The sequence below is a fragment of the Lynx canadensis genome, chromosome B2, assembly GCF_007474595.2.
Source record: "Lynx canadensis isolate LIC74 chromosome B2, mLynCan4.pri.v2, whole genome shotgun sequence".
Lineage (NCBI taxonomy): Eukaryota > Metazoa > Chordata > Mammalia > Carnivora > Felidae > Lynx > Lynx canadensis.
Window position 1 is genome coordinate 97,620,968 of NC_044307.1, and position 26,089 is coordinate 97,647,056.

At 41.7% G+C, this 26,089-nt stretch overlaps 1 protein-coding gene across 1 annotated transcript in view; it reads left to right on the forward strand.

Annotated features, from left to right (window-relative positions):
- The window catches only part of LOC115514248 (sine oculis binding protein homolog), a 163,756-nt gene that overhangs the window by 94,906 nt on the left and 42,761 nt on the right, over positions 1–26,089 (forward strand). The window contains exon 5 of the mRNA XM_030316064.1: positions 1,950–2,045. Coding sequence (XP_030171924.1) covers positions 1,950–2,045 — 96 coding nt within the window. The remainder of the gene's footprint in view (positions 1–1,949; positions 2,046–26,089) is intronic.

A 26,089-nucleotide genomic window follows, 5' to 3' on the forward strand; every position in this document is an offset into this window, starting at 1 on the left:
GTAAGGTCTAGTTACTATCCATGTATGGGGCTTTTTTTTTTTCTTCATCACTTAAACGTTTGTTAAGTACCAGCTAAAAGTAAGGCACTGGAAATGGCAGAATAGGAAAGACGAAGTAGATGTAGCATCAGCCGTCAAGAGACCTCACAGAGTGGCTTAAAACACACTTACAGAGAATAGAAGAATCTAACATCGTTGCTACCCATTGGCATCTTATTGTTTTTCCTCCAGCTGCCTTTTATTTATACACTCCACTTTAAAGTGGGCCCCATTTAAGACTATATTAACTTAAGCCCAGATGTAGCTGCAGAGGAGAGCTGACGCTGTGAGACGCTGTGAGAAGGAGCATCATCGCTTTCAGTCCTTGATAACCACTGAACGTGAACAAAGCTTACGCTTTCTGTCACATGTAGTCCAGTCCTATAACTGCATTTTTATTTTACTTTGATTTGGTAGGGGGGATAAAAGGTATAATAAAAAGGCACTCAATCCCAGAGATGTTCATACATTTCAAAAATGAAACCAAAACAGAGCAATTCTCTTCTCCCACCAACTTCTTGTAACCCAAATATTACTGCCCATGACATTCCATTTCCAAATTCCATCCAGTTCCCTCCCTGTAATAAGTAGCAGAAGGCTTTGTTAAAAAACAAGCTATACATCCTTAAATGTACAAAATACGGCTCCGTTTCTAAAACGACGATCCCTCTTCTAGCCCAGGAGCTCTGAGTGATACTTGTCAGCCGGCAAATTTCACTCCATTAAAGGAGAAACACCACCCAAGTGCTGTCATCGCTGTGCCCCAGACATACGCTCATTGTTTTCTCCTCCTCGATCCATACATCACAACAGGTAGTTCTCAGCTGTTCCCTTGGTGCCAGACATACATTTTATCTAAAGAGACAGCCGACAGAACTACCTGCTGCTTCCTGTGCGGCTCTCCCTGTGTTTCTCTCCTTTTTCCTACTTCACTTGGGCTTTTTAAAATCAGCTGGCAGGGAGCCAGGAGCTCATCATTTTAATGCAGCGCAAAATGGAATATGCATAATTATATGCAAGCCATATGTGAGGGAGACAGCTCAGCTGTGAATTTCAGGAGGCCAGGAAAGGGGGAGCAGTTAGGGCTAAGATGAGATGAGAGCAGAGCGAGGTGCAAGTGTCACCCAAATGAATGGTTTAATGAGTGTGCTGCAGACACGCCTCCTTTCACCTACCTCTCCCCCTCTCCCACTCCAAACCAGAAACGGATGGAGATTAGGAGGACAAGACTGTATGCAAGCGGTATTGCTAATGGGTTCTGTTAATGTCTCCATTTAAACTTCAGCTTTCTTAATTAACAGTGTAGATCAAAATAACTAGTAACTTTTAATGCAGCTTCTTAATTAAATCTATTTTTTTTTTTACTGCATTCGATTGAAGAATCATTGTTCTTACTAGATCATTGCTCCTTTCAGATCTTTATTTAAAAATCAAGGGGAATCAGTTTATCTCTAATAGTATTACGATGCAAAATATAACGATGCAAACTGCTTTTCTTGTGGCCTTGCTATTAGAATTTTCTTAAAGTGCGTTATCTAGAGATTGCTTAAGCATGCCGAAAAGTTTAAACACGTACGTATGTCATATAATCCTCAATGTGCAACGAAAGCCACTGGAAGACCAAAGTGGTGGTTAATTGCCAACGAAACTATTTGATTTTGGTTTGCTTCATATCATTTAAAATATCACACCACAGTGAATTTGCATGTCGAAACCAAACTACGTCAAGAAAAATAAACCCCGAATTTTGACATCTAAAAGGCGTACTGCGTATTTAAACAAACTTCTTAATAATGTTGTTATTTCTGGATTCCCGTTTGTTTAATGGTCTAAGCTGTTATGCTTTTAGCTTTTTTTTTTTCTTCCATTATTTGTTAAGTCCCTAAATAGGCCATTATATTTCCCTTCAGGCTAGAGATGAAGATGGACAAGCTGAAAATTTCCCCCAGCAGCACTATGCTAAGGAAACTCCAAGGCTTGCCTTCAAGAATAACTGCGAACTACTTGTAAGAATAACATACTTACAACAAGTCTAGAATGTTACTTTAGCACAGTGAAAACAGTTTTTGAAAGGGTTTGTTCATTATTACATCATTTATGAAGTATTACAGTTTTTCTGTATAGAGTTCTAAATGCTAATTCTGATATCACTGAATATTAACTATAAGATCTCAGATTGTGTGCAAATCTTTTATATCTGATTATAGAGCGTGGATGGCCCTGTCTTTGTTAGCTTGTTCTGTATAGTAGTTTATAACCAGCCATTTGGAGAATGGCTAGTAAAGTTAAAAATGGAGAGAAAGACAGTCGATATATGTAGCTTGGAAAAAAAAAAAAAAACAACAATCCCACCTCCACTCCTCCTCCTCCTTCCTAATTGTACACTATTTTAGGAGACAGCATGGTAATATTTTGTTCTGCTGGGAAAGATAGCAGAGTTGACACGCAGTACTCCCTTTAGGATTCAAGTGTTCCTACACTCTCTTGCCAAACTCAATCAGGCACTTTCGTCTTTCCTCTGTAGGAGAAGTCAAAGCAGCGACAGGATGCGGGGATGTTTACAAGTCGCGAGAGAGGGGGTATCAGCTGTGACAGGGACTCTGTTCCAACGCAGGGTTAATTTGCTGTTCATTTTAGCATTTACAGCAAGACAAGATGAAAAGCAAGAAGAAATGCCTATTATATTTCTATTAAATGAATCTGTCGGGACCTAATGTTCTTGATTAGCTTTTGAAAATGAGTACTCCGCGATGCATTTGCTGTTTACCTAAAGTAAACAGAGAATGAATTGTCATTTATTTAGATATTTAAACACTTGCTTTTGAAAATGAAGCTTTATGAGGGATCTAGCTATGTTGTCCCTAAATGTTCTTTTCTTTTCAATTGCATTAAAGCAAAACATTTGCTCCAACTAAATGAAAACACTGAAAGAGAATGAGGATGCTCCGTTGTTACATTTTGAGGTAGTCTCATTTCTATTTAGTGTTTTGGCTGAACACCGAACAGCTCTGCCAGGTCTCCGCATTAGGAAATCCCACATGTAACAGTCTTTGGACTTAGCTCTGATACCAACTGTTCATTAAAAACAAAGTGTCCAAAGAGCAGGAGAAGAGAGAAAAATACAGTTCTTACCCATCCTAGCCGCAGCAACTAGATGTTGACAGTGAGAAACTCTTTCCCCCCAGCTCCATAAACTGCATGGTTACAATAGCGCCACTCATGCTGTGTGTCTAGCCCCTTGACCAATCAGTCCGCAGGCAAATTCGCTGCTTATCAATGCAGTTGCTTTTTTTTTTGTTTGTTTGCTTGTTTGTTTGCTTTCTGATGATTTAACTCACCTTATATTTTACCTTAGGGCTCTTAAGCTTCCAGGCCTCCTAGCATGACCTATTTTGGGGAAATCTTTTTCATCCATTTCCCTTTTAATACTTCCCTCAGTAACCATAGTTATCCAGCAGAAGACCGTAGGGGCCATTAATGCTATGTTTGGTATCAAAATGCTTTGGGGAGTATCTTACTTCTTTTTAGAGAAACAGTTAAAATTAATATGCCATAGTTGATTTTTAAAAAATATTTATTGTTAAAACGAACGTGCTGAGTCCTGGTTGTGGTCGGTTCATACAGGAGGAAGTAAAATATATATGTGAACATCTTTTCCAGCTACCTTTAGAGAAAATGTATGTTTAATCATTGCTATGCTTAGACACAGTAGTGTATTAGCAGTAGTTTTGAGAGATGTGTACAATCTTTGTCCTTTTAGTCACTGTAAGAAATGCTTTATTTTCATCAGCATAGTTTTTTTGTGACAAAAGAAAAAGGAGAATAAAGAGAAGAAAACAAGGAAGCTTATTTCTCTAAGGAGAAATTTAATTTTTTCAACTACAAGAAAAGCAGTGGTATTTGGCTGGATATGAGGCTGGGAAAAGTGATGCTTCTATATGAAAAAGCTAGAACATTCTTAAGTGAGAAATAGGCAGTCCTTGGAGTTTTCTTAGTGCAGCTTACAGCAAATTTTTAAAGACTTCATGAAAAAAGATTGGAAGTCCTGCTCCAAAGTACTTTCTTAGCTTCAGAGCCACCTTGCATAGTTCACTGTAGCAAGAGCAGGGGTGGGTTTGGGAAGTGGAGGAACTTTGTCGGGGTTGCCAATGGCCCTTGGAAAAAAACACTAGGGGAATACGTTACTTCTAGGCTCGCAGATGATCAGGACACATGGCTACATATAGGGACTGACAGAAAGTGCCCCGGCCAGGTGGACTGGACATTGACTCAGACTTGTATTAGTGACTGTTTATTTTCTCTGCCCTCTCCCCCACACCCCCAGCCTCTGCTGCTTGGAAGAGGGTTAAGTAGCCTAAACAGAAATAAAGCAAAATCGATGCCTGGAATGCACAAGTATGTGTAATCAGAAGGCACTGACAAACAAAGCATTGGCAGATAGAAAAATCTGCTGTGCAACTGCAGATTCCTGAAGGGTATTGATTTTTCCATTTAAATCCCAAACTGTGATATGTGCCTTCACACTTAATGTACAACACAGATGACTAGATATTTAGCTTGGTGGCTAAGATTCTCTGGTTGGTGATTGTGCAGCAGCTTCCTTATGCTTTTTATTAATTTTGAAAATGCAGTGCTGTCAAGATGAGTGACATTAGATAAAGCATGAGTACTGTTTGATATAACACAATTCAGCATGGCCCCCATCTACCTCTTCACAGATAGGTACCATGTGCCTGTGTGCGCACACACACACACACACACACACACAGACACACCCCAGGGTATTTTGCTGACGTAGCTAAATTTATGACCAAGGCAAATAACTTTCAATTAAAAAAAAAAAACTGTGGAAATTCACATCACATTAACACTCCAGCAGCATGGCTTAGGGGAGTCCAGAAGAGGGAACATTTAGAGCCAGCCACAGGTGACTGGCCTCTGCCCCAAATTTCACCCCCGTTGCTGGTCCCTTTACCGTTATTGCCTCATTCTTTCGGGACTAGAAGGCCTTCTCTTCTCTTCTTTTCCTCTACTACAATGCTCATATTGATGGTGGGAATTGGATTAAGAGCTATAGTTGAGAAGAGGACATTTATCATGTGATGACCTCACACCTACTCATCAGCTAGGACTTTCTCAGTTCTTAAAAGCCAGCTGGGAGTAAGACCTTGCAGAAATACAGCAGAAGCTGGGTCCTTGGAGGGAGAAGACCTGTAGCTAGAAGAAGAGCAATGTTGTGAGAGTTTAGGGGACGGAACTGAAGGCGACCAAGCCTACTCCCCAGGTGTTCTGAGGGCCAGTCCAGAGAACATCACTGCATTCAAGAGGGAGGTCAAAATATAGTCAAAGAACAGCAGCAGCAACGTAGTGTAATTTGGTTGGAAAGAATACAGGTTTAAGCAGTCTGAAAGGAGAAATAAGAGAAAGGAAACTCAAGAGGGAAATCAGCCTGTCTTGCTCAGTTCCAGCTTCCCGAGTCATCACTGAGACACAATCTGACTCCCTTTGGCCTTTCCTAAGGCTATTAGGGGTGGGAATTTTGCAGAGGGTGGTGGGAGAGGGAGTCCACAACTGGGAGGCTACAAAAAATAACATCAGGGAAGACTTCTTTCTGGTCATTTGTGATGCCAGCGTAGGGAAAAGATGAAAACCATTTTAGTCTTGTGGCCCGTGGACAGAGGTGGTGGGAGGAGAGACGCGTAGGCAGTTCTTGCATGGGCTATTTGTCCATCTCATTTCCTGGTGAAGGTAGACAAGAGCTGGATTGCAACAGGTGGACATAGTCCTTAGGCAGAACTGCTGTACAGAACTGCTTTGTATCAATACATTGTTCAGTCCGCTAGATGTTATCGAGTATCTTCTATATACATGGCATTGTACTAGACAGTGCTCATGGGGGACACAAAAACAGAAAAAGATATAGTCCTTTCCCTGAAGGAGCTTGCAGTTCAGTAGAAAGAATAGGCATATACAGTACTGTAGTCATCAGGAATGTGGGCTCTCAGGTCTTCCTGAAGGTTAGAATTTTGCCCCAGCCAGACTTTAATTTATACTCTATGACTCTGGTGGTATCACTAAGGATCATATGCACAGCGGCGTAAAATTTATGGTGACACATCTGGTGTCACATCACAGTGGATCCTCTTTAGACCTCTCTGAACCTCAGATCTTCATCTGTAGGGTGTGATAATACAAGGTAATAACCTCAGAAGATATTGTAAGGAAAGTGATGACATATTTAAAATGCCTGGTACATAGTAACATTCAGTATAGTATGTACTAGCTGCTATTATTGTGATTCTTCTTATTCTCACGAATGTTATCGTTACACAGTTGGCTGTGCCCAAGAGAGCACCAGCAAAGTTCCGGAGTTCAAAGGAAGAGGAGATTCTTTCCATATGTAGTAATTCGAGACTTAACAAAGGAGGAGGATGCCTTCGATCAAGGCCTTCCATAGGTTGGATTTGGATAGTTGGAGCTGAGGTGTTAGGAAAGGGGGCATTCTAAGCAGAGGAAAATAGCATGGCAAAGGCAAGGAGGTGGGAAAGTACAGACCAGGTGACTCACCCACAGGTGGCATCTGAACTGGCAGGAGTGTAGAGAACCTGAAGGATAAGGGGGTGAGCTAACAGGCTGATTCTTTTGCCCAGGTTTCAATAACTTTACAGCATCCTATCAAGCCTGGACTTCAGTAGCTGTACTTCATGGAAATTCCTAGTACTTCTATGGATTAAAATAAATTATCATGGAAAATTACTAACACATACAAGAGTAAAGAGAGTGATATAATGACCCCCCCCCATGTATGTATCACCTAGCTTTAACAAGTGTTAACTATTAATCTTGTTTCATCTGTCCCTCTACCCTGTACCCACCTCATCCCCATTTTATTCTACTGGAAGATTGTAAACAAATATGCTTTTTTGCTCGTTTGTTTGTTTGTTTGTTTTGTAAAGACTTTAGTTCCCCACTTTTCTGGCTAGAAAGAATCCATTGACATGGATTAAATTGGGAATTGGAGCTTTGGGACTAGGTACACATAAAACAAATGACTCTGGGTTATGCACTGTGCTCTTCCCTCCCTGCTCAGCACAACCTTGCAAGACGCAGACAATCAGATCTAGTTTAGAAAGTCCTTAAGGTAAAACAAAAAAACAAAAAACCCACAATGCCAATAGTGACTTGGGTTTTTTACTTCCAAGTCCCTGGTTCTAAATGTATTTATTTAAAAACAAAATCAGATCTCTTTGCAACCCAGCCTAGTTCATGAGTATATATATGTTGGCCTCCTAACAGCAGTGAGGCAAAATTCTGGGATTGCAGTCATATATTAACTGTTGGCTAGGATTTTCCAGCTGGATCATGAGGACTTAAGGAGGACCCCCAAAAGGTGATATAAACTGCCACATTTCACTTGAAGCTTGATAAGCTTCTTAAAATAAAGGGTATAAACCAAAGACCCTCCCCTTAACACTTGGTTTAACAGAAAGCCAGATTCATGCCCTGGCTCAACTTGAAGTCACACAATTGCTTTGATGTTACAGCTGAGCGGCACAAAGCACCGAGAATGTAAATTCGTGGTGACACACTTGGACTTCCGTCACATCAAACAAAATATCATATGACATTTGTGTATGTAGTATGCTGTGTACCAGTTTCCTGAAATAGTAACTGTAACAGCCCCAAAAGTGTAAAATGACCCAGAAAATCCCAGGGACTGCTTGCTGTCTAGAGAGAGTTGGCCTGTCCCATCATTTTTATACCCACCCTCCAGATCCCTTTAGTCTGGGGCTATTCCTGTGGTCCTACAGTTTTTTTGAAATATGTTTTAGAAAAATAGAACTTTTTATAAAGAAAAGGACCAGTATTAGGCTAAGCAAGGGGAAGTTCCAACAGAGGTGGCACAATTATGCCCTGCAACAAGACCATCTCTCCTTTTTTTCTTTTTTAAGTTTTTCTTTATTTAATTTGAAAGAGAGAGCAGAGCAGAGGAGGGGCAGAGAGAGAGAGAATCCCAAGCAGGCTCCATACTCAGTGCAGAGCCCAATGCAGGGCTTGATCTCAAGATCATGAGATCATGACCTGAGCCGGAATCAGGAGTCAGTTGCTTAACCTACTGAGCCACCCAGGCACCCCTCTTCTTTAACAGAGGCAGAAGGGATGCATTCTGCTTGGGCTGTTGTATTTCACGTGCACATCTCTCTGTTTCCACCAGTGTTATTGTTTCACTTTGTTCTCCAGCTGGGTTTGCTGCTTCTCTTTCTTTCTAGCCTCTTGGCTCCATTGCTGCTGTGTTCTTGTGGTTCAGAGCTTTCTTCTTCTCCTGTACAAAGACCCTCTATACTGCTGTAGACCATCTCGCTTCATTCCCCATCTCTCCACCGAGGCAAACTTATTTTAACTCTCTCTTTTTAGTTTCTTTATTTGGGAGAGAAGCCATTTGGGTAAGGGCTAGAGTTCCCCAGCTTCTGCACTGGTACAAGGACATTTCTTGGGGCTAGGGACCCTCGATTTGATCAGAGACCCTTGGTCCCCAGCAGGTTCCCTTTTTCATCACAGGAAAATCTTTGCCTTTCTAGTTTCAGGGCCATTGCACAAAAAAAGTCAGAGGCATAATGGTTTGGTTTTCATACTGACTTCTCACATAGTACAGAACAGTGGCTCTTAGAGCCAGAGAGAGGTGTCAAGGACCCTGTGTTCTCCAAGGGAGACAATGTGGTGTGGTGGATGAGAGTGGGCATCCCAATTCCTGCTCTAAACATGCCACCTGTGCAACCTGGGCAGGTTCCTGTCTGCTCTGAGCTTCAGTGTCTTTACCTACAAAATGAGAATACACACAGTATGTACCGGTATAGGGTTGTTTTGAGGAGTAAATGGGATCATGTATAAACGTATGCATCTTGGTATGCCTGGCACACAGTAAAAATTCAACAAGTGTTAGCCATATTACTAACAAAATAGAGCTGGAAAGTGGCATCAGTTTAAACAAAATCTTTAGGCAGATGCTGGAAGTACCTGCCTTTATTCTCTAACTAGAGTCTCTTCTCAGTTTGTTTGGCTAGAAGCCCATATGTAATATTTTAACTTCAGAGAAACCCTTGAACATCTACCTACTTATCTGTTTATGTTGAGGACACTAGAGATGTCTATTAGTTGCATAGCAGCTACTGCTGAATTGTAAATTACTGAAATATTGGAATACTTTTTTTGAAGAAGACTATAAAACTTTCAAAATATGGTATGGTGTACTGAAGAGCTTAGACTCTTGAGCCAGACTGTTTGGTTCAGATTCAGGAATCTCAACCACTCCACCCATCAGCTGTGTGACCTTGGGCAAGTCACAGAATGTCCATGTCCTGGTCTGTAAAAGGAGGACAGTATCCATCCAGGAGGGTTGGTGTGGGGTCCAAATGAATGAACACTCATAAGTTTCTTGGAACGGTATTTGGTGAACAGTTGGTAGTTGGTACTTAATCAGCGTTGTTGTGATTATGATTACTTCTTCTAAGGCTGCTTCTTTTCTTTTTTTTTTTTTACTTTTTTTAATGTTTATTTTTGAGAGAGAGAGAGAGACAGAGCACGAGTGGGGGAGGGGCAGAGAGAGAGGGAGACACAGAATCTGAAGCAGGCTCCAGGCTTCGAGCTGTCAGCACAGAGCCCCATGCATGGCTCGAACCCATGAACTGTGAGATCGTGACCTGAGCTGAAGTCAGATGCTTAACTGACTGAGCCACCCAGGCACCCCAAGGCTGCTGATTTTCAAGCACATTCTATCATACATACCACTTGGCCACATTTTCTAGCAATAGGTTATCTGAAAGTCTTGAGTGTGCATAGATGCATGCAAAAACCACAAAATTTGCTTGTGAACAGTGAGAAGGACAAGATAAATTATGGATATTATTTTTAGAGCTAAACTCTTTTTTTTTAATATAACTCTCAGGGAAGACTCTCTACATGGTCCAAGACCCCTTCCTCTTGCCCCACCATTTAATAGTAAAATTATTAATCTTGGAAATATGCAAGAAATCTGTGCATATTTAGAGTATCTTGGAAATATTCTAAGAAAATAAATGCAAAGCTCAGGAAAAATTGTAATTTATACTTGGAAATACCTGCAATAGCAGACGGATATGCCTGTTACGGAAAGGAGACAAGAAGTCATCCTTTGTGGGGTGCCTTCAATATGCCAGCACTGTGCTTGGTCTTTACAGACTCTCCTTTAGACCTTTCATTCTCCATAGCATTGCCAAACAGCTATTATTATTTCCATTTTACAAACGGGGAAGTTAAAATTCAGAGATGTTACATTTCTTACAGAGGGGGAGGAAAAGGGATCTAATGAGTAGGTGCAGAGCCCAAGTTTGGCCCACATCTCTCTGACCTGTGGTCAGGCCAAGGCACACTGCTGCCTTCACAGGGTAGGAACCAGGTCTGATACATTTGCCATCCCAGGCTAGAGAAGTTATTCAATCCATGTTGGTGGGATGAAGAATTAAGAAATTAATTCAGAATCACTCTTTCTTGCTTCTTTATAGTAACAATTCTTTGGTAGAATTCAGAATTCTTTCTGAAGCGAGAAAGAACATCTATGGGAATGTCAGGAAGGGGAATTTATTCAGAAAGGCCTGTAACGTTGGAGAATTCCCAGTGCATGATAAATTGTGGGGAAAGGAACCAAAGTATATGTTGTTTAATTGGTGGACTACAGAAAATATATTTTGCAGTATTATAGAAGCATTTGAGTATATTATTTTTACAAATCTGACAGCAATAGATTATGTATGATAAGTACGAAGTCTTCTTTTGAAGATTTTGATTCTTTTTGTGATCAGGAAGGACTTGTTGACCTCTTTTGATTAGTACTGTTGTATTCCTTGGAGTGAACTGATCCATATCCTTTGAGACTCCTGGCCATTACCCGGAGTCAGGTGTCAGTCACACTCTCCCTCATTACTTTAATTGCTAGAACTGAAAAATTACCTAAAATACCAAAGAAAAGTCACCTCTGATGGCTTCACGGAAACTCTAGGTCATATATCAAGCAAATCCAGAAAGTCAGATAGGGTATCAATTATCAATATAAAAGTGCACAAATAGCCAGCCAGAACTAAAAGTAATCCTATTCAGTCATGTGTTTGGTTTATGGCTAGAAGGCTAACAAAAGTCTCTTGGAAGAACAAGGGAGAGGGCATGAAAAATATTTGGAGTTGAGAAGAAGGATATATGTGAGTAATAAGGGAGGCAAGAAATTGGAGATGGGGGCATGGGGGTGATAGGGGACTGGTGAGAGAGAATTTTGAAAGGGAAGAAGGAGGATGGAAGCCCACGATTAAGCTGCCAGTGAACAGATTCAGGCAAACAAGAATCTTTGAAAGAATGTATTTTCTCACTGCATTCAGCCTGAAGCATCTTTCATAATCGTGTGTTTTGTACACTTCCCCGTCTCCTGGCCTAAGGTGTCAGGCTTTCCGGGAGGGCTCTCTGCCCCTACTGCATGGCCACATACAACCAGGAGATGAGACATCTTTTAATTCCAGGTGAAGCTCCCTTTGGCTGAGAGCTCTGTGAGGCAGGAGCTTTGTCTTCCCTCACTGCATCCCTGAGAACTGTGCTTGCCTGCAGCCCATTTCATGGATTGTAAAATGCACTTTTCCCCCCTTAACAGCGTAACATCTCAGAAATGGGATTGCATATTACAATTGACGACCTGTCATTTTTTAATTGGCAGTGTTTTTCCCTAGTGATACAAAATAATGGTATCTTAACAACCAATGATGGCATAGAGTCCATGAACTGTGGAGGTAGGTGCTCAGTGATTATTTATTGAATGAATGCCTGCAATAGCATATCCCCTTGGTTCTAGTTCAGGTAAAAGTGAAATGCATAAGGTTGGCTCTGGATTGTGCATTGGCCACTGACAAGTTCAAGTGCGGGGTTGGCCTGTAGTTGTCACGGCTGAGCATGTGACTGCTATATGCTTTCCCTTCAGTGGAGCCAACGGATGGCTTTGTTCATTCTCTTGAGTGAAATGTTGAACCAGTTAAGATAGACCCCAGATAAGCCACGTTTGAAATAATCACAACTTGTTCCTTAATTATCCAGGAAATTGCTTACTGTTCTACTTTGGATTGCATATCCATCAGTATTTCTCTAGAAAATTCATGAAGGTGCATTGGTGAAGGAGCAATGATTTCTTTCCCTTTCTCAATAGAACACTCTGTAGGGTACATTAGGATAAAGTATGTTTTTTATAAATCAGGATGCCTTTATCCATCATCGTCACCCTGACCAACATCTCTTAGAGAAGTTCCCAACCTACTGAAGAGATTGTACACATGAGTGCATTTCCTACACTTTCAATTTTCTTTTTTTTTTAATGTTTACTTACTTGCTTTTGAAAGAGAGAGAGAGCACGCACAAGTGGGAGGAAGGTCAGAGAGAGAGACAGACAGAATCTGAAGCAGGGTCCAGGCTCCGAGCTGTCAGCACAGAGCTCAATGCAGGACTCGAACCCACAAACCATGAGATCATGACCTGAGCCGAAGTTGGACGCCTGACTGAGCCACCCAGGCGCCCCTACACTTCAAATTTCATAATCCACATTCAGGATGTCAATTTGCATAGGTAAAGTTACACCCTTAACTTAATTATGTGAAATACTCTGTTTTGTAGTGATCAGATCGCGATATGATTTGGTTTGATTTTTATGGAAATTTTGAATCTGATTTTGAAATGGCAGCAGGATCTGTTACACAACTTCTTTGTGTGAATAAGGAAGGGAGACCCACATGAACATTTTGAAGTGTCAAAGCCTGAGGGAGGAAGGGGGGCAATATTTAAATATTGCTCATGTGTTAGGATAAAGCCTTCACATGCAAAGCATCCAGATTATTACAATATGTAAAATATTTTGGTGGCCTCCATTATATACCCATTTCAATCAGTGGTGCTTTTAACTTCTGAATTGTCTGATAAATGTGTAAGGACACTTCCAAAGAACCAAACACCATTTTTGGCTTAGAGAAATATTTATATATTTGCCAGGTAGCTTGAATTTTGAAAATATGCAACAATGTTGCATACATATGTACGTAAAATACAATATATGAAGGCAAATTGATATATCCTATGTGGAAATGTGGATACATATATAAATGAAAACTAGAGCATTACAAAAGTGCTTATCAGCCTGTGGCATTTAATACATCTCACTCATTTATGCAGTATATTTTCTATAATAATTTGATATTTACATGTGAATACATAAAAATAAGTAACATGGAAAAATAAAGTTGTAATGAAATATTTATTTTCATCTTTCCTTAGCATTTTTATTTTTATTAAAAAAATTTTTTTAATATTTTTATTTATTTTTGAGACAGAGCATGAGCAGGAGAGAGAGAGGGAGACCCAGAATCCAAAGCAGGCTCCAAGCTCTGAGCTGTCAGCACAGAGCCTGACGCAGGGCTTGAACTCACGGACTGTGAGATCATGACCTGAGGTGAAGTTGGTTGCTTAACCGACTGAGCCACCCAGGCGCCCCAGCATTTTGATTTTTAAACAATGTTCTGACTGTCATCAAATCAGCCAAGTTGGAAATGGAGCTCCATCAGTGGAGACAGCTGGTCCTGATAATTCAAATCCAAAAGACCTTTTCTCAAGGGATATATTCTTCCTGATTTACTTGTTCTGAATAGTTTCTTATATCTCTAATTTATTCTTTTGTATACACTGCACGAAGACAATGTCTATAAAGTTTTAAAACCTTTAAAAAAAATCTAGGTATTCAGTGTCATGGGCACACATCTGAAAAAGGGGAATTAATATGAGAGTAGGAGGTTATGGTATGTGTGTGTGACCCAGATTTTGAAGACATTTGTCTTTTCAGTTTCTCCAGTGCTATGCTTAAAAGTCATGTGTTGCAGTGCAAACAACATATAAAATGTGGGTCCTTCTCATAAGGAGTTTACAAACTGTCCTTATATGAACAATGAACTTCCAGTGAATAGCAAAGTGCCAGATGGGTGGTATGTTGATTAGAGAATAGAAATACATATTAAAATAGTCTGTATGCAATAAGGAAGTAAAGGGATGGGAGAAATGGTGGGATGGAATCATCATGAGTGGGTGCTCAGAGGGGCGCCTGGGTGGCTCAGTCAGTTAAGTGTCCAGCTTTGGCTTGGGTCATGATCTCGCGGTCTGTGAATTCAAGCCCCACATCGGGCTCTGTGCTGGCAGCTCAGAGCCTGGAGCCTGCTTCTGATTCTGTGTCTCCCTCTCTGCCCTTTCTCTGCTCAAGCTCTGTCTCTGTCTCTGTCTCTCTCATTAAAAAAATAAAAGAGTAGGTGCTCAGGGGAGGTGGGGCCTGGACTGGTCCTTGGAGGGTGGGTACATAATTGAAGGGTGTCCCAGAGAAAGAGAAGGCTGCGGATGGAGTGATGAGGGAGGTGAGTAGCCAGCACATGAGGGGCCAGTTAAGAGGCTGCTGGACATACATCATTTTGTGGGGGGTGACAGGAGTTAACTCGGTAGGCTGTGGTCAGATAATAAAAACAGTGAGAAATTTCACATTTGGTGTTTTAGGATGTGGGACTCTGTAGTAGGTACCTGAGCCAGGAAGTACTGTTGTGAAAGCCTGGGACAGTCCAGGCACACTGTGATGAGGGCAAAGGCTTCTCGCAGCTGGAAAGGCAAGAGACTGCAAATGGCTGTCCAAAAATACTGGTCACCAAGTTCTTGTGACCGTGTTAATATAAATACCTGGCAAAGATTTCGGCTCAAGCTAATTTTCTTGTCAATTTAGATTTTGGATAACAGTCTTAATTGAGTAAGTGGCTAATTGTAGTCAGTAGGAAAAACGAGATCAAAGTAGAAGCAAGAAAATGAAGTTTAAAATATTTGTGATTCACCATGATTCATGGATCAGTGTGATTTGGACTACAAAAAAATACAAACTAGGGGGCAGAAAAGGTTTTTAAATTTGGATTATTTGAAGAGGGGTAGAACTCCATTAACAAGAATGTAACAGTCCGTCCATCAGAAAACAGCACAGAGGCACTGTAGTATCTGTGCCCTGGAGTCACATTGACTTTGCCCACTTCCTGGCTATGTGGTTACTAGCTTTGTGGTCTTGGGAAAGTCAGGTTCTGCATCCGTAAAACAGAAATAATAGCTGTTTAGGACTGGTGTAAAATCTAAATGAGATAATACATATAAAACACCTGGCATATAATAAGCACTCAATAAATGGTAATTAATAAAGGGAATAAAACCCCTCTTTTGTACTCAACTTTTAAGAGAAAGAAGGAAATGCCAATAAATAAAATTCACATGAGTATTCAGAATCCTTTTATTTATTTATTTATTTATTTATTTATTTATTTATTTATTTATTTATTTGAGTTGGACAACTCTATACGTTATGCTCTGCCCAACACAAGTGTAGAATCCTTTTTTGTTTTTAAATGAAGACAAAAATCTTACCATACATAGGTTTTGATTGTATTCTTTACACCTTGCATGCACAGGATTCTAGAAGGAGAACTGGTATTTATTCAGTAATGACCCTAAAGATTTTAAAGATCTTCATCAAGTAAAAACATTTTATTATATATATTGTGTTTACTAAGCTAGATAGAACATTGAATATCAAATGGCTTTTGGGGAAAAAGTCTCACACAAAAAGGTATGCTATTTAATCCCTCAAATTAAAATTTTTATAATCCTACATTCTCTAATTATTCTAATTACCTGACCATTTAAAATTCTACTTTTCTTTTGGAAATGAACACCATCACTCACTTCTTTGGCCATCTTCTTTGTTCATATACTGATAAATTTCAGAATATGTCAGGTACTTAATTATTCATTTGATAAATGGGTTTTCCTTTGGTCTGATTTAACTGTCTGGAATATATTTGGGGCCTGTTGTAAAAATGAAAAGCAAAGAAACAGAAATCCAAAACGATGTGAGCAAAACATCATTTAGTAAACATGACAGAGCGGTAGAAAGAGTATGTCCTTGGGTTAGAACTTCTCTTTGAAATAGTTGGGCTGCTGCTACACAGATTATCAAGGTTGTGTTCAAGATTAAAATGAGCTGTGGGACAATAAATTGCCCGTTCCAGCAGAAACACATGCAAACAGAAAATGAGACCTAATGTCTTTCCACGTGCCCTGATTTTTTTTTTCTTTCTAAGCCCAATATACCTAGTTAGTCTAATTTAGTTTTAGCTTTAGTTATGCTTTCTAAAATTACAATGTGTGTGAGGATTGGAATTTTTGTCTTCCAACAGGAATTAGGGTATACATAAAATGCTTTTGTCCCTCCCGCTGGGAGTGGTGAGTCACATCTCTCCCTGCTCTCTCTGTGTCTAGTCAGTCTGCAGTGGGGATGCCTCTCACAGGGTTCGTGATGGGAGCCAGCCGCCTTGCATCTAGGAGACCGGCTCTCACATCATCAAAGTGGGAGCCCCAGCAAACAATGAAAGCACAATCATTTCTTTTTAAATTGTGAAACTAACCACACAAAGTTATATTTAGATTTGGAAGCACAAGTTTAAAAAAATGTGGTTGAATTTACTGTTTAAAAAAAAATGACCACAATACATGAGCTTACATTTCCAGTTTTTTTTTTTTGTGGGTTTTTTTTTTTTTTTTTTATGTCAAGAAAGAATTGACAGGACTGTTAAGGATGCTGTTGATTAGAACAGAAGCCTGGGAGTAGGTTCTGGAGTCAGTTCTCATTCACTCTCAACAGCCATCATCACCATCTCTTTAGCTTATCCTGACCAAGCGTTAACATGTGTAATGTTAATAACGGTTTCCAAAAATTAAAGAGAGACCTTTGTGCTAGCGCCTCATGCTATCCTGTGTTCCTCACAGTCCACATCATTGATTCCTTCCATTGTTCAATCAGCAAGCTTTCACTGAGTGCCTACTGTGTGCAGGGCACCAGATCGGCTGAGATGGGTACAAACCTTGGATTACATTTTTACAGAATCCTCCCCCTCTAATTCTAGGGGGGAATAAATAAAGTACATTTACTCGATATTGTATATACTATATAGATAGATATAGATACAAAATCATCTTTAAAAGGTTTTGAATAGGTGCTTAAGAAATACTTACTGTATGAATGAATGAACAAACCATACCGGTGTGGCTCCCAGTTGGCACTTTTCCACAGCCAGCTCAGACACCAAGGGCTCCCCTATGTCTAGGGAGTTGTCAGGAATGTCTGGAATGCGGCGCATTGGCTGAGTTGAGTTCCTTTCTGACACATTTCTGAGTTGTCCAGTTGCCTGGGCAGAATGAATAGTAGCAGACGGTGTAGAAGCCACTTACGGGCTCTGAGGACTATCTGTGGCCACTCCATAAGCTATAGCATACCTCAACCTGCCCCCCCACCCCCAAAGCCTAGGTTTGTTTCTCAAATGAGAGAATAAGGCCTGGAAAGAATTTTCTCCAAATCGTATCTAACTCTCTATAATTCATGTTTATGTTTGAATGTAATTACTAGAGAAAGTATCAAATGTAGTACTCAAGGCATTAGTGTGAAAAACATGTATTTTTTTTCATTCTTTTTGAACTATGTAGATAAAGATTTTAAAATGAAAGAATTACTGCGGAAACACCACTACATTCCTAGGTTTAAGGGACATACTCATTCTGGCTCGTCTAGGATGGCCAGCAAAGCTTCCAGAAGGCTCCCCTCCCCACCTCCATTTCTTTCTCTTTTTCTCTCAGGTGATTTTCACACAAAATGTCAATGGGTCCAAGATGCAGTTTCTCTGGAACCCTCATTCTGCCGAATGGGCCCCATAGAATTGTCATACTTCTTTTTGATATAGAACTACACAAAGTCTTGAATTTTATTACAGAATTTAATACCAATAATTACTTAAAATTTAATGAATTTCACTACTGACTTAATTGCTTTTGAGTAGTTCCACTTAACTTATTAAAGAGAAGCAAGGACATATTCATTTGATGAGCAGCAGAAGTCTTGCCCTCACATCTGCCTACATTCTCTTTTCAATTAATCAATTATAGTCCGATGGCGTGTAATTACACATTAAGAAAGTTATTGGATATCTCAGCATGCCTGTCCCGGGAGGCTCATGAATACACTAATATAACACACCTGTAAGGCCTGTGCTCAGATCTGCAAATTATACTCATTTCTCTCTCTCACTTTCTCTCTCTTTGCTAAATTAAGATGGGAGCAATTACCATTAACTTTTTGAGTCACATCTATTCAGCGTAATATGGAGAGAGAAAGTGAAAGAAAGACTGAATGAAAAGTAAAAATGGGAGAATGAGACTTTATCTGTGAGTATAAGTAAACTGCATTTTGAAATTAGCTCCCTGAGCCCCGGTCCTTGCGAGCTATTGTAGCGTTTCAGAGGGGCAATGGTTGTCCTTCTGGCTGTGTCTACTGAATCATACTGAATACTTGTGAAAAAAATCAGGCCAGCATTATTTGAACTCAAGTAGTGACTTGCTTTTCACCTTCCTTCAATCTCCTGATGAGAGAAATAGGAAAACAGGAAAACCTTTTGAATCACATTCAGGCAAATTTGCTAGGCTTGTTTCAAATCAAACCAAAGTCTGGAACTGATCCCCATGCAGGAGCGCTAAGCCTCTGCATAGCAACTAAGCTCCATTAAAAAAAAAAAAAAAAGAAAGAAAGAAAGGCCCTATTAAAAATTCAACACAAACAAAGGAGAAATTTTACTACATTAATGGCCTAAAGGTGCTGGTTATGTGAATGGGTCTATTACAGTATGTCCTTCTGATTTATGCTAAATCAGTCAAACTCAACAAGAACTTCTTGATCCAAATTATATACTAAGAGGCATTCTAAATGCCTAAACTAACCAAGTGATTTTAAGCAAAATGCCCTGTTAAAATAAGCTTTTGATGTCTGCACAACTCCAACTCAAGAAGCAATCTGTTGACATTTTCGGCAAATGCTATCTTAGCCTGAAACAGAGACAGCAGTGGCTTCTTCAGAGTATTCTTCAGAGTAAAGTGCTTCCTCTTCCTTTCCCTCTCTCCCCACCACCACAGAAAAACCCTGCTTCTATTATTCAGTCCTTGAGGTCCTGACACGGTCATATCTACTGTGATTAATGGCTGTCCATCAGAATAGAAAGGATACTTTGATACTGAGCTAGCAGTTGCTTTTGAACATTCAAGTGATTGTGGTGAGCCTTCTTGGTAGGGAAGGATTTGCTTTGTTGATGTTTTTAACTCTATGGCCAGTTTGGGGCATTTTGCGTGTGCTGTTTTCCCTGCTTACAGCCACTGGCCGTGCACACCCCACAGTCACTTGGGCAAAGCCTGACTGTCTGTGTGCCTCCCGGGGATGCCCAGGATCCCGCTGGCCCTGAACGGAGAATGTATGTTAGTGGTAGAGACTCCCCGTGTACTTTCAGGGTGTGTCCCTTCCTGGCACTCCTGGCCTGTCGGGACAAATGTCCCTGCCCAAGGGGCTGTCTTCCTGTGTGGGCTCCATTTGTGGCATCTCATGGGCCTCCATGGAGTTGAATTGTAAATAGTGGCCACCACATAAAACATGCCATCTGTACCCCTGTGGGTAGTAGGATGGAACACAAAAAAGATTTATTCCAGGAATATGAACTGATGTTTATAGACATGCTGGGGCTGGCTTTTAAAACACAGTGGAAAACTGTCTCAAAAGCAATTTGAGTACCACGTAGTAGAAGCCTGAAAAAAGTGCTATAGGAGCATAAAGGAAACCTCTATGCCCAGAGAGATGTACCACGCTGGTATGTCCACACCAGTCCCCTTTGCCCAGAAATGTGAGACCGTGAGGTCTCATCCCATGTTTCTGGGAAAGCAGGGCCAGAGGTAGAGGAGGCCTGTAGCTCTCATGCTTTGGGGGCCCAGTGTCCCCCCAACCCCTGTAATAATTTTTTGAAACCTAGAGGGTAAGGAGATCAGTTTGGATTGATCAAACTGAATTGCCACAGGGAAAGTTTCCTTGTTTGCTGGGCTGAGATTCAGGGCTGTATTTGGGCCATCTTTTGATGGGGGCATCACACCCACAGGCAGACACAGGCACCTTAGCTATCAGAGTGATAACCATATGTCTCAGGATTTTCACAACCTTCCCAATTTCACATTTATTGTCTGTTTTCATAAACTGTTGGCCTACAAATGGGTTCATGTGCTTAGTATTTGGATATAGTGTCACTCTTTTAAAACACTGTGCATTATTGACCTGTTTAATGCCCACTGTGTGAACGGGGAGTAGTTTTTGCTGCCTATAATACATATATGAAATATGAAGTCATAAACAGGGTCACAAATAAATAATCGAGCTGTCTAAACTGGATTGACTGTTTCTGGTTTTCCACGAGTAGTCCTTTGCCATTTACTTGCTGATTTTGTTAGTTTTGAATGCTTGTTAGCAGATACAGCAGCCTTGGTCTGTGAGCTTAGTCCTTTCCTACTGAATTTGGATAATTCTTGTCTATGCATGCTGCTGTTATTGTCTTGTGATGTAAGTTTATTTCCCTGCTCACCTTGTTCTGGAGACCTGGGAACTCCGTTTATGAAGTGTCTCATATTTCTAAACCCAACCCTACACCTCCATCCCCAGTCAAACCCAAACTCCTGTGGCCACCAGTCTCCCCTCCCCACCTCCTTCCCTCCAGAATCCAAAAGGGGATAGGCTGGCTCTCTTGATTTTTGCCACAGTGCCCCTAGGAGGGCGACACCTAGCAATGTGTGGTCTAATAATTCCCTCCAAGTTGGCCTTGAAGTTGGGTCCTGTGTCTGGGCCCAGGCCTGCAAATTGTGCCAACGTTTTGGGGCCCATGAGTTTGATGTTTTAGATTCTTGAGCCAGACTCCAGTCTGTGTGTGTGTGTGTGTGTGTGTGTGTGTGTGTGTGTCCCCTCATGTGCATGCATGGGTATATGCAGCAACTTTTACTAAAGGTTCAAGTTAGTAAAGGGTTTTTAAATCACAGTACTATGAAAAGCTTAAAAATGACATGCCAGTTCATAAAAGTTCTTAGGCCACCAGGACTTTTCTCTCTGGCCACATATCCATGCAGGTTCCAGTCATCTGTCAGCCTGCTCAGGGCCATCTCCCCCTTTCCCCACTCCCTTCTCTCACCTCTCTGCCTGCTCGTCCTCCCTGCTCAATTTCCCTCAATGTTTTCTCCTGAACAGATCAGCCATCCACCAGGCAACCTTTGTGCTCCCTTTATTCTCTGGGTATGCTTCCTTTTTGATTTCACATAGTATATACTATAATAACTTTTTTTGAAGTCCCAGTAGGAATAAAGCAAATCAAAGGAGGGCTGATGCTTAAACACTAGGGTGTTAAATACTAGGTAGCTGCAGACCCATAATCGGGTCAGCAGGGCTGAAGAGGGGACCCCAGAGGAGGTGAAGCTCAGGGGTCACAGACTCTTGCTCGATTAGCTGCCTTTCTCTTACCAGAGATTATCCTGCTGTAGCTAAATTTTCCTTCTAATTAAAGCAGAGGAAAATATATAGGACAAAAACATAACTTGGCAAAATCAGTGTATTAACATTTCTCCCCAGTGGTCTGGGAGGAAACAAAAGTGATTTGATTGCAATAGCAGCTTTTGCGGGTCCAGCTTAGAGACAGCATGTCCTCAGGAGATGAGTCTGAGAACCACTAGCCCCAATCTCTGAGAATGTTCCAGGATGTGCAAAGCTTCAGCATCCTGGTATGGTTCCCAGACTGCCTCTGCTTCCAGGAAGCAAACCCAAATCTTTCCTCACACCTTGTGCCCTGGCTTGGGGTTCAGAAAATATGGTCCCCTTGACTTTGGGCTAACCCTCCAACCCCAACTTGCCTATGGCCCCTCACTACTCAAAATGTGGTCCACCCTGCAGCAGTGTGGACCCCACCTGGGCCCCTGGTAGGAATGTAACCATACTGAATCAGAACCTGCATTTTAAAACGATCCCCAGGGGGATTCATGTGCATGCTGAAATTTGAGAAGCTCTGGGCTAGGGTATGATGATAACTTTTTATTCTGTAAATATGGGTCTGTTTCAGCAGGTTCCTTATCGTTATGGTACACATGCCCACAATACACTCAACACATGCACACCCCAGGCTCCTCCCCCATGCCGTCAGAATCTCTTTCACAGCCATTGAGAAGTTTATTGTGTACAACACGTAGAATTCTTACCCACAGCTAAGAGAGTATATTGTGGACAGTCTCCAGAAGGAGCAGGCTGGGGGCAAGTGAAGGTGGCTGTGCGGCAGTGATGGGGGGCACAGCCACAAGAGAATGTAGGAAATTCAGCCTGCTGCTTTATCACCTCTGTATATTTGAAGTCTGAGTCTTTTTTTTTTTTTTAATGTTTAATTTTGCGAGGGGTGGGGGAGGAGAGAGAGATGGAATGCAAGCAGGGAAGGAGCAAAGAGAGAGGGAGACAGAGAATCTGAAGCAGGCTCCAGGCTCCAAGCAGTCAGCACAGATCCCGATGCTGGGCTTGAACCCATGAGACGTGAGATCATGACCTGAGCTGAAGTCAGGTTGAGCCACCCAGGGGCCCCGAAGTCTGAGACTTAGAGCTCTAATTTAGAAAGAAAATGTGAGGCAGCTAAAGGGATACTAAATCCCAAATTGCATCCGGTGCCTGGAATTTGGGCTTCACTGTTTAATGCCTGGAGCAAAAAGAGAGGGTCCTCACCTCACAGCCTTAGGGGAGGTGGCAGAAGTGGTGGAGTGGTGGGTGGGGTCCACAGGCTGGGTCAAGTAAAGGATGGGGGACCAGCCTTGGCCCCAGGATCCACCTCCCTTGCTTTCTTACCTGCAGGATCAAGAGACGCTGGACTTTGCTCAAACAGATGAACATGTGCTATGGGAAGGGTAGTCAGGGACATCCCAGCCCCGTGACTTCAAAGTAGCTGCCTACGGTGGTGCCCAACTTGCGGCTTGTCACCACCCTCATCCCTCCCACCTCTCTCACCATGTGCATTGAACAGGTGAAGGAGCTTGGCATACGGCAGATGGGGAGGCCTTGGGTTCCTCATAGTGTGAGGACAGAGTCTGTTGTCTGTACCAAGGAAGCGGACTGCAAGAAGTCCCTATATATGTCAAGGGATTGATTGGTGCCAGTGAGCATTTGACCTTAAGTCCAGTCCTAGGGATGTACTCTGGGTGATGCTATTGCTATGGCTACTGTACATTTTCCAGGATACCTGGCTTCACATGTTCTGCCAGTTGTCACTATAAATCATCAGGATGATTTGGTGCTCTAGCTGTACTTCCGGTCTGTCTTCTACTCCCTGCATGAGGCAGGACAAACACTGGTCTGATCAGGTGTCCTGATATTTTTCAGGCAATTGGTGACAATTTATTGCACAATAGGAAATGGACAGTTCATTTAAAAGATCACGTCTGTGGCCACCTGGAATTTCTGGGACAGGCCCAATGTAAACGATTCTGGCCTGTTATCATTAAGCTCCCAGGGAACACTGATGCACCTCCAGCTGGACCCTCATGTTCTGCTGCTGATATCAAATACTGGCGTTATTGCAGGAAAAAAAAATTAAGTTAATGAATATAATTTTTTTTTCCATTTAAGAGTTTCTCTCCTAATTTTTCTTAAGCATTTGGTGGTCTGGTACTTATTGTAAGCAAGCATGTGCTAGCACTTGACAAACTGAATAAGCAATAGAAAGAAAAAAGTTAATAAATAGTGAAGAACTCAGGAAGAACTGATCACGTGTAATTCAAGGCCTTTATGCACATGTGCATATGTGGCTTGAGGTTGGCTTTTCTTGACAACATATATGTGGTATAGTCAATATAATCATTTTCTGGGTATACATTGTTTTTAGCCCAAAGGATAGAATTAACCATATCAGCATTTCATGGGGATCTATAGAGAGCTTTGCCCTCTGATCAGGTGCGAGAGTTCCAAGGTCCTAATGGCTACTGGAGCTTTGGACCTCTTTATAGGGCCAGCTCTGGAGAGTGGTGGGTTGGTCTGTAGTCATAAATATGCTGTGACTTGAGGGGCTACTCAAATGGAAAGGATTGGCCACCTACTCCCTCGGAATTCCACTATTAGGTGTTATTTTCTTTGGGGTTTGATGTTATCTAAGGTAAAAGCCTTGGATTGACATTTTGGGTTTTATTTGTTGGGGATTAAGGCCCTGTGAGAAGGATAGATAACCAAGGGGCAAGGAAGAGTGATGAAGACAAGGTGGCACAAGCATCTTACATCCTACCCATCGTGGTTCTATTCAGAACTGGGCTTGTCTCCCCCTTGACCACCCTGGAGGGAGACAAAATGCTGTCAGTGATTTGATTGGACTTTTTGTGTTGCTGCCTCCCTTCACCTCAGAGGTTCCTAAATGGTAAACTGTGGACTAGGGCATGATGAGTGAGGACGTTGTAAAGATACATTATGTGGCAACATAAGGTCCCAGAGTCCTTTCTTGGGAAGGATGATCTTTTCTTTCTGAGACTGTATCGTTTCTAGCTGTGTGGTATTAAAATGTCCTTTTTCTTTTCTTTTTTTATAAATGAAATGGCAGTGACGATAAACAGTAATTTTTAAAAAGTCTTTAGGCAAAAATTATTCAGGGAACTGACATAGGGTGGCAAGCCTAAAATCTGTTTTTGAGCTTTTACCGACTATGGCAATCAAAGCTAGGAAAATACTGTCTAGTGCTCAGTGATCTCACTATAGACTTGGTCATCTTTTACAAATGAAAGCTTCATAATGTCTCCAAGGGTTCTCCATCAGATCCCATGAGCAGGGCCTTCAGGACGTACAGGGTAAGCTGCCCTCAAAGAGCTGAGACTCTAGAACAGACATGATAAGAAGTCAAGTGACATCAGAAATTACAGTGACCTGAGCTTTGAGCAAGGGAAAAAGTGGCGAAGAAGGGTCCCAGAGAAGAACAAGTCACATCTGACTGGGGAGAGGGTAACAGGTAGGTCTTTTAGATTTGGCTTCGGAAAGCTGGTTGGGCTGACACAGAAACCAGGGGCATCTTATCACCTTTGATCTGTTCTTCATCTCCCTCTCCAAAGAAACACCTAGGGGAGTATCATCAAACATGTTCCCCACCCTCTCTCCTCCCCCAGCTATTCACAACCAAACCTGCTACTTTCAGTTTCATGAAAAGTGAAGGCTGTGTCACTTAGACCTGTGATTTCAGCAGGCTATTGATTATGTATCCAACCCGTTAAAAAAAAAAAAAAAAGTACTAGGTGTTCTAATATTTTCTTCCATGACTTCAGGGGATCATGTTTGCACCCACTGGGGTACCCAACCCCACACTGAAGATCACCACTCTAGAGATGTATACATAGGATGTTAAAGGAAGCTGGATTTTGTAGTAAAGCTCTTACAGACGAGAAGAGCCCCAAGATGTATACTGGTAGGCTATACATCCTCTTCCCGAACAAATATTAGGAGTACCTTAGTGTCTATGGATGATAGAGAGAAATTACAGAACAACCCTGGAGCACAATGCAGAAATTCTTTGTCACATATCCACTTGTAGTGTGGAATTTGTACTTAACACAGAGGTAGTTGATATATGCCCCAGGACCTCTCTACTTGATCCTAGGGGGGGGTTTCATGTTGAAGTAGTGCCTGGTCCACCTGGCTCCACTGGGAATTCAGAACCACAGGTGAAAAGAGGAGGGGGAGAAGGCCTGGTGGAGAAGCCTTGCACCCCCCACATCATCACTGTTCCTGGAGAGGACTAGCCTGGGAGGGAAGCACTAAATTACGACTGGCCAATGGGGTCATGATCTTAAAATGTGGCCCAGCATTCCAGGTCTTGGTCATCTGGTGCTCTTTGAGCCATGCCTGGCCAAGGGCTTCCATCGCTATGAGGACACCACCATAGACACAGATCTCCAATTTCCATAAGCCAAGTTGGAGCTCACAGAGGCTCCCTTCATAGGGATTCACTGACAGACATCTCTTCTTGGTCACATCTCCTCTCTCAGTTGGAGTTGACTTGTACTGCCACATAACCTGTGAGCTCTGGGGAAA